The sequence below is a fragment of the Passer domesticus genome, chromosome 3 (genome assembly GCF_036417665.1).
Source record: "Passer domesticus isolate bPasDom1 chromosome 3, bPasDom1.hap1, whole genome shotgun sequence".
Taxonomy (NCBI): Eukaryota; Metazoa; Chordata; class Aves; order Passeriformes; family Passeridae; genus Passer; species Passer domesticus.
In genome coordinates, this window is record NC_087476.1 from 65,299,414 (window position 1) to 65,315,909 (window position 16,496).

At 40.8% G+C, this 16,496-nt stretch overlaps 1 protein-coding gene across 3 annotated transcripts in view; it reads left to right on the forward strand.

Annotated features, from left to right (window-relative positions):
* UTRN (utrophin) overlaps positions 1-16,496 on the forward strand; it is a 337,069-nt gene that overhangs the window by 62,183 nt on the left and 258,390 nt on the right. For all 3 annotated transcript variants that reach the window (XM_064413617.1, XM_064413616.1, XM_064413618.1), the window contains 4 exons: positions 11,002-11,094; positions 12,554-12,631; positions 14,359-14,451; positions 15,316-15,488. In XM_064413617.1, coding sequence (XP_064269687.1) covers positions 11,002-11,094; positions 12,554-12,631; positions 14,359-14,451; positions 15,316-15,488 — 437 coding nt within the window. The remainder of the gene's footprint in view (positions 1-11,001; positions 11,095-12,553; positions 12,632-14,358; positions 14,452-15,315; positions 15,489-16,496) is intronic.

Genomic DNA, 16,496 nt, shown 5'->3' on the forward strand with positions numbered 1-16,496 from the left:
GTGCGGTCAGTCCTATTTTTGCATCTCCCTTTGTCTCAGTGGTACTAACCTTGGCCTCCCTTCACCTTCTTGCAGGATTCAGTCTTTGCTGGCTTTAGTTTTCTCATTTTCCAAGGTGGTACTTTTCCAAGTTTGCTTTCAGATTGGTTCCTCTCCTCCTCTGCTCTTCCTGAGCTTGGCAGGTGGAACACAGAGTCAGCAGAAGAAACATGATTCCCTAACTTAATTTAGACCCACGGAGTCGGGTCTGTCACAGCCTGACAGAACTTAGTGCTGTCACTCACTAGAGGAAGCTTACAGATCCAGCACTGGCAAACTGAAGCAGTGTCTTTTTACCAAAAACTTGTTTCTTCAATGAGTTTGGGAAATTTTCCCACAGGGATGGCAAAAAAAGCTTTCTTGCTAGGAAGGGTGTGCTCTGCAAAAAGAGCAGAAAAGCCCAGAGATTTGTGGTATTCAGTGAAAATGACACTAGATTTCCCTGCCCATCAGTTTTAAGTCTTGGATATGGGAGGCTGTTGAATGGAGTCAGCTGGGGCATTGTTCCAAGGTGTCAGGACCTACATTCAAAGCCCTTGCATGCATGAGCCCTGGGCCTCCCTTTCCTTTCCATCATGTTTTCCCATCGCTTTCCAATACAAGCTCAATTTTTTTTTTTTAATGTACAGAAGCCTTATACAGTCTTACTCATGCATTTGCAGTGTTCCTGCTGCATGTATTTGTGATTCTGCACCTCCAGGTCTTGTGCTAGTGCCCTGACATCTGCACTGGCCAGCATTGACAGGGCTTGGAGCCAGGCCAGGATCTTCCAGTGTGAATAAAACTAGACATCCCACACTTTTACAGCATCTGAAGCTCTTTTTCCTACTCTGTGGTCTTCCAAAAATAAGTTTGACTTTAGGGTTAGAGTAAAGAAGAGGAGGAGGTGCAGCTTGAGAGCAGAATGCATCTTTCAGGGCTGAGCTCCAAGTTAGCCTTTGAGAAGGCAAATACTCAGTGTGGGGCTCCTGTGCCTTTCCTCTCCTGGGCTCTTATGTGTCCCCTTCCCTGGAAGGATAGCAAGGAAAGATGAGAGTAAACAGGCAGTAGGAGAACTGATGAGTTGTTCTTGGAGTGCTTTGGAGAGTTGTGACTTCATATGCATCTTAAAATTGAAACAGTTAATTCCTCATTATACCAGGCGCTAATGCATTTGGTAACTGCAAAGTCTTCTTTTAGCTGTTTGTGTGGTGTGCTGAATAGATGTTTTCCTCCATTTCTGCTCCTTAATTTTCTTTCCTTTAAGTGTTGTGTTGTCATAGTGGTAAATGTCATGTCCTGTACTTTGGGAGACATTTTGCAGCTCCATTGCTGACCCTTAGCAACTGTGATAAATCTTTTTAAAGGCAAAATTATAGCTATTCATGGTAATTAATTTCACATGACCCAAGATACCTGAGGTCAAAGACATTTCAGAAGTGTTTTTTTTGGGGGGGAAGGAGAATTATGGAGTTCAGTGTATTAGTCATGCAAGAAGAGAGATCAAAAAGACTGATTAGGCAATTTTGTCTGTCCGAGGTGACATCACCTAAGATGGTGTCTTGTCCTTTTTGCAGTGCAGGTTTTGTGGTGCAAGCAAGGAAATACTTGATGACTGGTGAAATAAGCTACAGTCTAATTGCTTCTGATATTTTTCAATGCTGAATTAAACTGTAAAATGTAACTTCACTCAAAGACAGCCAAAGCTTAAAAAGCAACAGCCTTGTTGAAAAGAGGAATAATCTGGATAATCTGGGTGGAAAAGAATTAGTGTTTGCATGAGCTGGCCTTAAAAAGGTCAATTTTTAGTCTACTTTTTTCTTAGTCTCTTTTTATGAGAGGACCAAATAAGCCTTTCTAGGCCTAGCATGTGTATTAGCCAAGAAGCACGAAAGTAAATTTTTCTTCTCTAATAGGTTGTGAGTTATGGTAAGGATGGCTACTTTCTAGCATAAAAGCAATAATATGTAGCAGTTCATGATCTCTCCCAGATATAGCCACAGCAAAAAATGGTCAGTATTCTGCCTTCCTTTCAATTTCTGCTGCTTTCTGCTCTAAGAACAAATGCGGGCAGCATCTGCCTTGCTGGACTTGAAAGCTTGGTATAGTAATATGGGCTGTAAGTATTGCTGACTTGGTTAATGCTCTGGGTTTGGGTCTGATTCTTGGTTTGGTTGTCATCCCAGTGGTTCGAGGGTTTCTAGAGCTGAATCTGGTAGTCACCAAAGCAAATCTGTTCCTTTATCTATTAGCTGCTAATTAAAATAGTCAACCTGGATATCAGGAATTTGTAAATTTTTTTTAAGGGTGCGATTGAAGTTACGTGGCTTGGAAAACTATAAATAAAAGGATTACCTTTCTGTTTTACAAGAGAAATAACTGGCAGTGGTAAGCAGAGTCCCAGCTGCTCCTACTGGCACTGTTATGTAATGAGGCATAATTGCAAGCTGAGGTTAGTACTGTTACATTAAACATGTTATTGTAACATAGGCTTATGTAAATATGTTAATAAATACACTGGAGAGAGAAAGACCTGCAGAGTTACTGATGCCTTGCTGTGCTATTTGCACTGATAGATCTTCCCTCCTTCGGTCATGTTGTCAGTTGAGTATTTTAGGTATTGGGTGAATTGAACTATCTTTAGCTTTTCAGCTTTGCTGCTTCTTAAACTCATGTCTGTCATCTAGTAGAATCAAAATTTCCAGCATATCTCAGTGATGAGTATTACTTCCCCCTGCCACCCCCTGTTAGTCTGGGGTTTTAAATAGATATTTAGTTGCTTGTAACTATTTTATTTTTGAGCACCAGTAGTTAAAAATAATTTGGTCTATAAGCTGACTTCCTCTTATGATTATAACTTTTTATTTCTTTTCTTTACTTGGTATTTGAAATCATAGTTTTGGTACTAGTGTCATGTTGAGATGCCACAACTCCTTGCAAATATTCAGGATGGAGTAGAGTATACTCAGTGAAAATATATCTGTCACAGTATAGCTAGTATTTGTGTATGATGTCCTGTAACTCCTACATGTTAGTGGAAGGAGAATGGAAAAAAGTACCACATTTTAATAAAAATACTTCTGTAAACATTGTCTATGGTCTTGAATTAGAATCTGGCAAGATTATTTGTTGACATGGTTGTTTACTTTATGCAATGACCTTTTTGCTTTCTGATTAGTTTCCCACATTGAATTCCCATGTGCTGGCCTTATGATGTAGCAGCACTTGACATGTTTTTTACTTGGTCTTGGTCATGATGAAGTGTAGTTCTTGCTCCTGTGTTGTTTGAGTTTAAACTGATTACCATGAGTTCCCTGGGAATGTACTTGAACATTATGAGTGGTTCATGCTGTCATTTAAGAGCTCAAACTCTCCAATACTTGCCCCTTCTCAAAGGAAATGGGTCTTTACTGTTCTACTACTACTTTGACCTATGTATTGAGCATCTTATTAGATGTTAAAAATTGTCATATATTGGTTAAAAAGAATTAATTAAAATTACTCTTCATAAAAGTAACATTTGAGGATAGAAGTATCTGATGGAAAATCAGTATGTATTGCTTTCTATGTCTTTTCAGGTTGTTTTTGTGTTCCTGAAGTGGCAGATAATATAAATGACAACCAGGGCTTTTTCCAGCCCTGCTCTGAGCAGCTGGAACTTGTCTGCTGCATTCCCTTAGTGGTGAAGGTCATTTGTATGGTTTTATGAAATGTGTTATTTTTCTGGTGACAGCCAGTGTGCATTAACTAAAACTGAGAGGACCTTTCATCCTAGTTTTAATGTTGTGACTACAAGGTCTGAATCAATATCACTGAGGAGGATGTGAAATAGAGGTGGCTTATCTCTTATTCTCCAATCTCTTTGGCGTTCATTAATTGAAAAAGTTAGGCTTAATAATGGAGCTTCAATAATTATTGATTTAAAGCACAGGTAAATTGTCTGCTACAGATAAATATGAGAAAATTTTGTGTTTCTAGTTAAACTAGGTAAACATTTAAACTTCCTTAATGATTGCCTTTGCGTATAATTTCATGTTCAAAAATAAAGAACTTAAGTAGTCATAGTAAAATTATTAATAGCTGGTGTTTGAAAAAAAGAGGTTTTATCCTACTGAGAATTTGTGAGTCCCTTTTTTTCTCTAACTGGGTTCAGTTTGATACAGCTCCCCACTGGTAATAAAGGGACAATTAAGAATTTTCTACTGTAGAGCACGCTCAAGAATGATCACTGCCTTGTAGCTGTGGTGGCTTTAGTAGAACAAACTATAAGTGTTGATGGCTGGGCTTTTGACTGTCAGCTGCATTGGATGACTTAAAAATCTGGTCTGGATTTTGTTTATATCTTCATCCACTTCCTGGGAATGCTTTCTGGCAAAGAGAAGGAATGATTTCTGCACAGTCATGTTGGCTGGCCTGGATGACCCGTTGTCGTGAGTAATTCTAGATGCACACAAGGAAGTGTGAGTCACCCTCTTAAACCTGATCTAGGTAGAGGGACTTGAAAGATGGCCAAAGGGGCATAACAGGGCAGCTGGTGTGAGGAGAACACTGCCTGTGGTATCTCCTTCCCGAATAGTGCTGGTGTCTTGCTGGAAAGTGTAAAACTGATGCCTGAGATGGCTGGTCTTGTGTATGTATGGTAGCATCTGGTCTCCACCTCAGAGATCATTAATAAATTGCTGCTTCCTCATGAGGTAAATCAACAGAAAAAATGGTTTCTGCTGTGGATAACTAGCAAAAGTTTTGTGTCTTCCCTCTCTTACTTGTATTCACACAAAGGCTGCCACCAAAATGTTTGCTGGAATAAATGTAATGTGATGGATTGGATATGGTTCTGGTCCTTGTGTATGTGCCTAGTGGTGCATAACAAATGTCACCATGCAAACTTCATGAGAACACAAGCAAGCCTAGCCCACAGCTTGTGTACAGTCTCTAGCTTTTATTTTATTTTCCTTTCTCTGCCTCTCTTTCACTTTCCTTTTCCTTCTTCCTCTTTCCCTTACGCCAGTCCTGTTAAGTGAATCAACTCCTTTCCTGCTATCGGTGCTAATTTAAAGCATTGAGGAACCAACACTGCCTCTGTCTAAGTCTGTTAATTATGTTCTTTTGTCTGTTTTATCAAGCCCTTGTGTCTGTTACAGTAACTGTGTGTACAGCTCTGCTAGCAAAGCCTTCTTGAACAGGCTGAGGGAAAGAGATTTCTGCCAGGTTTTTTTTGGTTTGTTTTTTTCTGCTCTTGCGGCAAACATAAGCAAAGCTGAGAAAAACTACCTTCTGTTAGCTGGTAAAAGTGTTCAGTGAGTGGGATGTGAATGCTTTACACCCTGAACCGGCACAGATCTTCTGGTACAAGTGTGTCCCAGCCTGTCCTTTATGCTGTCATTGTAGTGTAAACTGGACTCTATTTTGTCTTTGAGAAAGAACCCATTAGCTGCCTCGTATTTGTACAGTGCTTGGCACAATGTAAGCTGCTCTTTAAGTACTTACCAACACAACCGTGACTAGCCATTTGCCCTTGGGAAGGGCTCGGTATGGTTTGTCACTGTCACTCTTTCTTATAAGACAAATACTTGAATTTCTTGATCCAATATGCTCAGTTGATGGACTGCTTCTCCTTATAGGATGTTGGCAGGGGCTGAACTACTTTGTACTTGTGTAGTCTTTAAGTATTTAGAAAGTGAGTAAAATTTTAGTTCTGAAAAAGAGAAATTTAGATTGCCTTAGCATACTGTATGCCAGACAAGACTCTACAGAGAGAGAAATGCATGTGCTTTTTTGCATACTGCAGATTGTGTATTTATTTGTGTGTGTATCTGTGGCTACAGACTTAATTTTTCAGAAGGTCAGATTATTTTCTGGGTGTTAGGAGGGAGCAGTATGGATGTGGGTAGGGGTGGTGAAGGAAGCAAGCTGCAGAGCCCCATGCCTTACCTTCTGTCCTCCTCCAGAGCCCAGGCCCTTGTAGCAACACACCAGCCTGCCCAGCTGGTCTCAGGGCTGCCTGCTTTTCACCCCGGAGCAGTCTGCATGGACCAGGGGCCCTGATGGTAGCCAGACTGCTGGGTCAGAGCCAGGGCTCAAGTGTGCTCATGGCCCCTGGACTAGAAGTACAGGCCCAGCCTTAGAGGCCATGTAGTGCAGCTCTCAGACTGCCCTTGCACTGCCACAGCAGCCTGCCCCAGTAGGCTCAGAGGTGGGCACTGCTTGTGAGGTGATGGGGCTCTGCATGGGTTTTATCACAAAGAGAGGGTGTTGGCAGCAGCCTGTCCTTGCTCAGGGCTGGCTCGTACCTGGCACAAGAGGGCATGCATAGCTGCTTTGTCAGCTTTGCCCCAGAGCTTTCCATGTCACCTCTTGGGAAATAAAGGTATGGGACTATCACTTGGGGCTGCCATTTAAAGAAATTATTTTCCTGCACTCTTCTATGTTTAATAAACTTCATGAGTCATGTGGCTGTCAGAAGCTGGGATCTGTAGCTGTTCTGTTTGATAAAGAAAGTAGAAGACTTCCTGAAGCACAGTGGGTTGCTGTTGAACTGCATCCCAAGAAAGTAGTCCAGTATCCAGCTGCACTGGAGGACAGAGCACTGATGTTTCTGACTGCAGACTCTATGGTTCACACAGCAGATCCTGCATGGAAATGTGCATTCAGGTCTGAGGAAAATGCATGAGTGGGAGGAGGCAGTGTGAGCAGAGCAGGATGCAGTGCCTATGCAGTCTCTGCTCCATTGGGACATCAGTTGACTTTTAGGGTTGGCTTTGTGCCCTGATGGGACAGCTGAGGCTGCCTGGGTGGCAGCTGCCACCAGGTGTGTGTGTGGGATTCAGGTAGGTGTGGGAAACTGAAGAAGCAGGTTTCCAGCTTTCCGGGTGGTGTGCTTCTGTGGAGGTGCTGATAGGCTTGGTGGGGTGGGTGTTGCAACCCTTTCTTAGCAAACTTGAGTCACCTTGCACGTGGGAAAGTATATCCTGTGAGCTGACTTCTTTCCCTCAGAGAACATTTGCTAGGCTTCACTAAATACAGAGGCTTTGTGTATTGCGTTGTCTGATTTGAGTATGGTGGGTACTTGAACAAACCAAGAATGAGTAGCTTAGTGTGCAGAAATAATTTAATACTCTTCTATTGACTCTTTCAACTGACAGCAAAACACGGTTCTCTGATGGCCATCAAAATGCAAAAGTCATTCTCCTGAGAAGGCAGATCTAAATAATTTCCACTATCACAGCAGGGTGCATTGCGTAGGGCTGGAACATACCATGACCTGTTGAAATGAATGACTGAAAGCAGGAAGTCATTCAGCTTATTTTCATGCATGTGAAGTGAGGGGATAGAAGCAAAGAAAGAGCACTGTATCCTCTCAATGCTCTTGTTGCATTGTATTAGATGAGGTATCTTTCTGCTTTTTCAGTAGCTCCAAATCCTTTTTAACTTCTGGACCTAAGGCAACAAATTAATTGAGGATGTATGGCTATAACATTCTCAGTTTTGGTATTATATATGTGTGTGCTGTTCTAATTATATATAGTTATAATTATTTGTATAATTATAAAGGCTTTCCTTCAGTAGGGCCTTTGATGATGTCTCCCACAACATCATTTGTCACTAAATTGGAGAGATGAGGGTTTGATGAATGGACTGTTAAATAAATGAGGAGTTGCCTAGGCAGCTGCATCCAAAGATTTGCAGTCAACTGCTCAATGTCCAAATCAGGAATAAGTGCTATCCCTCAGGGGTCCATAATGTAATCTGAAGGGTTTAATATCACTAATGACGTGCAGTGGGTTTGAATATGCCCTCAGCAAGTTTGCAGATGGCACCACACCGAGCAAGTGCAGTTGATTTGCAAGTGGGAATGGCGGTCACCCAGAAAGATTTCAGCCTAGAGAAGTAGGCCCATGTGAATCTTGTGAAGTTTGGCAAGGCCAGGTACGTGGTCCTGGCCTGCACCTGCATCATGGCCCTCCCCAGTATCTGTACAGACTGGGAGATTAATAGATTAGGAGCAGCCCTGTGGAGAAGGACTTGGGGGTACTGGTGGACGAAAAACTGGACATGAGACAGCAATGTATGCTTCAGGTTAGAAAGCCAACCATACTCTGGGCTTTATAAAAAGAAGTGTGGCCAGCAGGTCAGTGGAAGTGATTCTTCCCCTCTGCTCTGCTCTGGAGAGGCCAACACTTCAAAGACTAAGAAGTTTGGGTGTGGTTTTTTTTGTTTGTTTGTTTGTTTTCACAGTGAGTGTTTGACTATTGCTGCATGCAGAGACCTCTGTTAGCTCCTAGTACTTGCTTTTCTGGTCAGATGAGCAATTTCCTTGTGCCCTTGGCAACCTGTTTTTACTGTCTTCAGTGTGGTGATGAAAACCAAATGTAAACTAAATTTTACTGGCATCTGGGTTGATTGCTCTGTGGCTGATCTCCTGTATTACACCATAAACTGTAGAAGAGGCTCCCCTGCATCTCCATTTGTTATCCCGTTGTCTGGCTCATAAAATCACAGGATGGTTAAGGGTGGAAGGGACCACTAGAGATTGTCTAGTCTGTCTTCCCTGCTCAAGCAGGGAGCTCTAGAGCATATTACTCAGGATTGCATCCAGATGTTTTTTTTGAACATCTCCAGTGAGGGAAATTCCACAGCCTTTCTGGGTAATCTGTTCTGTTGTGTGGTCACCTGCACGAGGAAGGTATTCCTTATGTTCGGGTGAAACTTCTGTCGGTTTCTGCTGTTGCCTCTTGTCCTGTTGCTCCACTGAGAAGAGCTTGGCTCCATCCCCTTGGGACATTCCCTTCAGGTACCTACAGACACTGATCATGTCTTAGTTTTCTCTTCTTGAGGCTGAACAGGCCCAGCTCCCTGAGACTTTCCGTGTAAGAGGAGCTCCAGTCCCGTGATCAACTTTGTTGCCCTTTGCTGGAGCTACTCCAGGAGTTCCACCTCTCTCTGGTATTGAGAAGCCAAGACCTGAACACAGCACTTGTGAGTCTCACACATACTTAGTGAGATGTGGCCTCACTAGAGACTAGTAGAGAGGCAGGATCACCTCCCTTGACCTCCTGGCAGTGTTCTTCCCAATGTCTGCAGGATACCATTGGCCCCCTTAGCCACATGGGCTCACTACTGGCTCATGGACATCTTGTTGTCCACCAGGACTCCCGGGTCCTTCTCCACAGAGCTGCATCCCAGCAGATCCGCCCAAGCCTGTACCAGTGCATGAGATTACTCGTCCCTAGGTTCAGGATCCCACATTTGCCGTTGTTGAGTTTCACACAGCTTCCCTCTGCCCATCTCTCCAGCCTGTTGAGGTCCCTCTTGAGTGGCTGCATGGCTCTCTGGGGTATTGGCTACTCCTCCCAGCTTTATGTCATCTATGAACTTGCTGAGGAGGCATCTGTCCCTCCATCCAAGTCATTGATGAAGAAGTTAAACAATACTGGACCCGCTATTGAACCTTTGGGGATACCACTAGTGACAGGCCTCCAACTAGACCCTGTGCCAGTTATAGTGACCTTCTGGGATTTGCCGTTCAGCTGGTTCAACCCACCTCACCTTTCACTTGTCCAGTTCACAGACCTGAGATTGCCTATGTGGGTGTGATGGGAGACAGTGTCAAAAGATTTGTTGAAGTCCAGATAGACAACAGCCATTGGTCTCTCCTCGTCTCTCCAGCCAGTTGTCCTGTTGTAGGCTCATACTTAAGATCATACTTACAATGTTTAGCTGGTTGAAATTGTTACGTTTAGTTATGTTTTTGTAAAGGAAACGAAAATATTTCTTTGTGGCTGTTCAACTCTGACCTTTTTTTTTGTTGGTAGTTTTTGTAGTATCAAATCTAACTAAATGGGGCACCTAAAAACCTGTATGAATTTTGGGGAAAACCAGACATTTGCCAAAAAAAAGGGTTCATTGAGCTGTTCAGTTCTCTTTTTCTCATTTGTTAGCCAGTATTTGGTAATTACCAGCAACTGTAGGGCAGGAGGAGATAAGTGAAGACAGGAGAGATCTATGCCAGCTAATTTATGTCATGTAGGATGGGTCTTTGATGGCCTTCTTTCTGAAGAGCAATGTTAAAATGTCAAGGTGACAGGAAAAGGCAGTATTGGAGCTTTTTGTGGTACTCAGAAAATATTTTTCTCCTCCTCAAATTGGCACTTGAAAGGGACACTGAAAGCAGTATTTTAATTGATTTCTTGGCAGCCAGCAGGTGAATATTGCAAAGCAAATGCACCTAGTTGCTGGCTGGCTGTGTCTACTCCCCCTGCCCTGTAGAACTTTCCCACAGTAACTTTGTTATGGTCCAAGAAGAAATAAGATAAAAAGGAAGCATGGAAAAGGTTAACATGATTCCACTCTCATCTGCCACAATTTTTGTATAGAGTCCCTTCATTCCCAAAGAAACCAAAAATTAGAAATTTATGATTTAGAGTAGCTCTGGGTTTCACATTATGTTTTCCATAGTAGAGAAAGTGATTAATTTGTTTCAATAAATGCTATACCTTTTGATTTACTCATCTTTGTAGAACAGTGGCATCTTCTTACACAGGGCTCAATTCCAAGTAATTTTTGTCCTTTTTTTTTAAATCTGAGAGAACTTGTCCCAATAGCTTTCTGAAAAGCCTCAGTTTCTTCTTCCTTTAAATGCAGCCAAACCAAAGCATTCCTTCTCAAATGACTCCTCAAGCTTGCCAAGTTTTCTTTCTTTGCCATCTTTGCGTGTTCATGCATCCACCCTAATGTGAGCCAGGATGCACTGATTTGGTTCCTTAGTACAAGGCTGCTGATGCACAGAACCACAGTGGGAGGGAGGAAGGAAAATAAAAAGGGAAGGGTTCCTTCTTGATTGCTGTAGCAGTCCCCTAGCTTTCATTTACTACTTTTAGTGCCAATTAAGAATTAATTAAAAGATACAAAGGAAAAAGTATCTATTTTCAGGGAAGTTCTGCTTAAACATTGTTTTTATTACGCCTTTTTTTTTTTTTTCTGCAGAGTGGGAAGGCCCCAGTAAAAGATATGTTCACAGATCTCAAAGATGGAAGGAAGCTTTTGGACCTTTTGGAGGGTCTGACGGGGAAACCTCTGGTAAGAGAAACATCTGAGTCATATTTCCATGTATTAAAAAAACCCCAAACCAATGAATAAACAAAACACAAACTGAGGCATGAGATTCTTAAAAAAAAATTTAATTTATTTAAAACCTTAATTTGCTTGTAATGTGTACTTGTTCTCTACAGTTCCAGTGAAATTCCCATGAACTCCACTCATGAGATACAGGGTCAGGCCGAGACTTAACTCTGTAACTCTCTCTTGAGGGTTTACATACTGTCTAGCAGGGCATGTAAAATCAGTGGTGTTGTTCACATAGTGTATGTGAACAACATGTTTTTAGTAGAAATCTTTTAAAGGTCTGTTTCTGGATGATCAGGTAGACCTGTGTTCAGCTGTGGGCTTCTAGTAAGCTTGTGAAAGATTGCTTAAAGAACAAAAAGAAAGTTAAAATGGTAACGCTAGTAAGTAAAAATCTGCAGCTCCATTGAAAAAATTTTGTCATCTACAGACAGGAAAAGGCTGAAAACTGCTCAATGTGTGTGTGGCTGAAAACTCTTCCCCTGCTAACATTATTGGCTCTTCAGAAAGATGCACGAAATATGGTGAAACTTGTGCAATTACTTGGGATTAAATTGTTTATTTCACTATTTATACTGAGTCTCAAATTTGTTTATGGGACCTTATGAGGAACCTTCAGTCATGCAAAATTTCACATTGCAAGTTTACGTTTTTTTTAAGCAGATGTGTTTTACTACTACTTCAAATAATTTGTGGTGTGAAGTATGGTGGAAACAACATGAGTTTTTTTGTTTCTGAGTTGATTACTGTGTTCCAAGTTCAATTGAACAGCAGTATGATCACTTTCTGCCACAGGAATTAAATTATGGTGATTAAAAACAAATGGAGTGGCAGGTATTGTCAAGAGTTGAAAGTTTGGGTTGTTTTTTAATTTTTTTTTCATATTTTGTTTTGTTTTGGTGTTTTTTTGGGTTTTTTTCCTGGTTGTGGAGCTTTTTTTTTTTAATTCCTCCTGATATTAAAAGGAAGGGAAAGTCAGGAAGCATAACTTCTTTCCAGTATGCAAAGGTTTAGCATGCTTTTGGTGCCAGAAAAACAAATTGCTGCTTGTTCTCTCTTGGGAGCCAGAACATTTCAAGTACTCTGGCAAATGTTCAAAAGCCTCAGATTTTCCCCAGGAACTCTTCCTTTGCTTTTGCATTGCCGGTTTATGATTCTGTAGATGCTGGGAATAAAAATTTTGGACTTGGTAATGATGAGCTGAAATACAATTTGAATCCAAGGCCTGTCCTGTGCCTTGAATTGGGGAATATTGTTCCGACCAGTTTTTGTTTTGAAATTGCTGTGGATGGTCTTGTTTTGTTGTTCTTACTACTAGTAAAAGAAAGAAGTTAAAATGGAGATTTCTTCTCCAATTTTGTTTGGTATGTCCATTAATTCTGATGTTGAACAGATTGTAACTTTTTATTTTCAGCCTAAAGAACGAGGTTCCACACGAGTACATGCCTTAAATAACGTCAACCGAGTACTGCAAGTCTTGCATCAGAACAATGTGAGCATGTTTTTCCACAGATTTTTGGGAGATTCTTTAGTTTGTTGTTGTATGTGAGTTCAGAATGCAGAGAGTAAAGGTTTTTTGTATTAAAATGAGACCTCATTGAGATGGATAAACTGTTCATAGTTTCTTATATAATGCAGAATTTCAGTGTCCTGCAATTTTGTGATCTTAAAATACAAACTTAATAATGGCATTAAACGACGAAACACAAAACTGTGGTTTGTTGAGATGTGTGCAGTTCCCAAGAAAAAGGTGCCTTGAAGCTTTGCTGTTGCATAGCTAATGAACACAGCAGGACAAAAAAAATTCAAATCATGCTGCATAACTTGTGCAGGAATCTGTAAGGGAATGGCAGGTTTTGTGGCTCTATCCTGCTCTCCATTTCCAGGAGGGTCTTTTCATTGGTTTTTGACATCTCTGTGCCAAACATATAGTGTTTCTAATTTGCAGCATGACTGGTTAGAAGAACAAACAAGCAAACAAAATCAAACCCTCCTTTAAGAAAAATAAAAATAATAATTATTTGGCTTAATATTTGTTTTTAATGCCTGGAGGACTGTAGTGCTATAGTAAAGTGGTTTTAGGTTGTTTTCCTTTTTTGACAAACAATTCTGGATAAGTGTGCTGTTTATACTTAGAATTTCTATTTGTGAATGTCAGGTCACTGAAATAACGTAATAAGAACATTTTGGCAATAAAAGACAAAAAATACAAGAAAGCATGGTCATATTTATATAAACTGCTGATTGAAGACTGATACAACATGCTGTATTATACTGCAATTTCCCCTCTGTGTTGGTGGACTAGTGTCATATTTCTTGGAAGCAGACAAAGCTGGCAGTGGGTTCTTTTTGTTCTTTGAGGTACTGTAAATATTGATTAACTTTTTAAAGGCTAAATAATGAGGTTTTCAGCTTGAAATTGATTTTATTATGACAATAAATGAAACAATACTGAATTGCAATAATTAATTATTTCTTCCTGAAGCTGACAGCATCTGGGTTTCTGGAAGTAAACAGATGGTCTTAGTTAGCTGAAGGTTGTTAGGGTCATGTAGTTGATTTATGCCTACTGCTTAGCTTCATTAAAAAGTGTGTTGTGTGTTACGATGGAGGGAAAAGGCATCCACTGAGAAGAAGTTGCACTCTGTTGTTTGAGAGTTTGTGGGCTATGCAATATTCATAACTTGTGAAATAATTTATAAAAGTGTTTAAATATATATTGTAAGGATCAGACAAACCTCGGGTGTAGGTGATCAAGTAATCCTGTGAACCTCATCCTTTAAGCAGAATGGTTCCAAGTAAGGAAAGTCAACTTTTTTGATTTGCAAATCAAATTAAAATATAAAAATAACTGAAGACCAAACTTGCTTAACTTTTATTTTCCTATCAGGTCCCTTATGGTTGAATTTCTGTTCTTCAGTTTTGACTGCTAGTATGCACCTGTATATTTAGAGGAGAGAATAAAACTCTTCCCGTGGAAAATCTTCTTTGGTGCCATCTTTTGTCATGCAGTTTAAGCAGTTAATGTTAAGTTTGTTTAAGCAGTTGTCATGACAAATTCGGATGAACAATTTTCTGTCAACTCTGCTTTTCTCTTCAACTACTTTTTATTTCAGAGCACTTGGTAATACTTGGCTGGACAGCCAGGGATGTGGGGTGGGGTTGTTACTTGGAGCTGTGATAACAGTGTTTAATAGAGAGTTGATTCAACCTCTCCAGGTCGAGTTGGTGAATATTGGAGGAACTGACATCGTTGATGGAAATCACAAGCTGACGCTGGGGCTGCTGTGGAGCATTATCTTGCACTGGCAGGTGAGAGGCTACTGTGAGATCTCTTCCTTTCCAGGAATCATGTACATTGTTCTGCTATGAGTTTCTCAAACCTTCCCAGGCTTTTGGTGGCAGAAAATACTGCTTCTATTTTGGGCTGGTAAATAAAGGCAGGCCGGTATTTGGTTTCTGCTTGAAGTCTATTGGCTGCCTCCCATGATCCGTATTCCTGTATGTACCCAGTTGTGCTCAGCCGCTCAGTTTAGTTCCTGCCGGTGTGAATTGCAGAGAAGCTTTTCAGGCTGAAGCATTGTATTTCTATTCCTTCCTCAAGGGCTTGAGGCAGGTAGTGTTTTGCTGTTTAGGTGGCTGTGTTTGTCTTGCATCTTACAGCTGCTTTGTAGGTTTGTTAGTCTCATAGGTTGAATTGCTCCTGGTTTATCTAAGTATCTGGGAAGATCGTTGAAGTAACTTGGAGGGACTTTGGTAGATGTGTATAACTAGCGCCCAAAAAACAAACTAGTTTTGTAGGATGAGCAGATATCCTCTTCTTGCAGAAAACGTATGCAAGCTGTATTTTTGGAGTTTGTTTACTGGTGGAACGACAGCACAAGGCAGTGAGGAGTATTATTCCCTATGCTTAGAACAGACAGCACCAAGTAGAGTGAGAGGATCATAATGTAAGAGTAATGTGTCATTATTACATGAAGCATCACTGGCTTTCGTAAGCAATAGAGGGCAAAGGTGATCTGAAGATTGCTGTTCTCAAATTTCATGTGAGGAATTGGAATTTGATTCATAGCTTTTCATGGGGAAGCCCCTTCCATGATTTGTGAAGTAGTTTGATTTTGTAAGGAGCAAAAGTGGGACATATGTTTGTAAGGTGTAGTTGTTGCTGTCTTGCAGGTGAAGGATGTCATGAAGAACATCATGTCAGATTTGCAGCAGACCAACAGTGAGAAGATACTGCTGAGCTGGGTTCGCCAGTCCACCAGACCGTACAGTCAGGTCAATGTTTTGAACTTCACCACAAGCTGGGCTGATGGACTCGCCTTTAATGCTGTGATTCACAGACATAAGTAAGTGGCAAACAGCTTGTCTTTGACCTGGTGAAGTAAACAGCTTTTTTTCTGTCTCTTCATGCTTGAACATTTGACAGCTTCTGGCCTATTTCAGTGATTCATTTTCCAGGATTGTTTGTTTGTCTTTTTTTGTGGTAACAATAGCAGTGGTGGGACATTGCCAGCACATTGCAAAGGCTGTAGCCCAGGCAGGAGTGTAACACTGAGTTGCTGCACATGCACAGACATTTGCTAATTGGAGTGGGTTTACATCCCACTTGGTATGCATTTTACAGTGAATATATTGAAAAGGTCTCTTTAGGGGAAGGAGGAGTTTGCCATCTCCTTCACCTGAATTTCTTTCCTTCTACCTGCCCTCCTTTGCAAAAAGAAATATTTCTTCCATTGGAGATTGCCATATAATTTCAGTAAGAAGATACAGAAGCTTCAAAATGAAGAAATGAGAGGCTCTGTACCTTTTCTGGTGTTTTTAATATATTGTGCTTGAAAGACAATGTATGCAGTTCTTTCAGAACTGTGGGGCAGAATATCAAACACTTTAGGTATCTGTAGACTATCCTTTAGTTTGTTCATTATATTTTATAAGGAATAAAGTTTCTTTGCACAGATCTTTTGTGTTCTTTCTGATTTTTGCAAGACTTCAGAAGTTTAAATAAGTCATCATTACACATTCTATTGAAGTTGCATACTTTTTTTTTTTACTTCCTTTTTCAAAATCTCTGAGATCTGCTGGGCAATCCATTTAATCCTGTGTCTCTTAAATGAAGTCAGCTCATTGCTTTGCAAGGTGTGACTGTTCTTACACATAAATAACCATTTGAATGTGGAAATGGTATAATAATTTATAGAATTTAACCAAACCTCCTGGTCAGCAGGTATTTGACACAGCAAATGCTTTACAAACACCCACCAGATGCAAAGTGTTTGTAGAACACCATTGCAAAGTGTTTGAAGTGCCCATTTGGCCTGGGGTAACTGCAATGGGCTCTGTCACAGGCTTGCTGG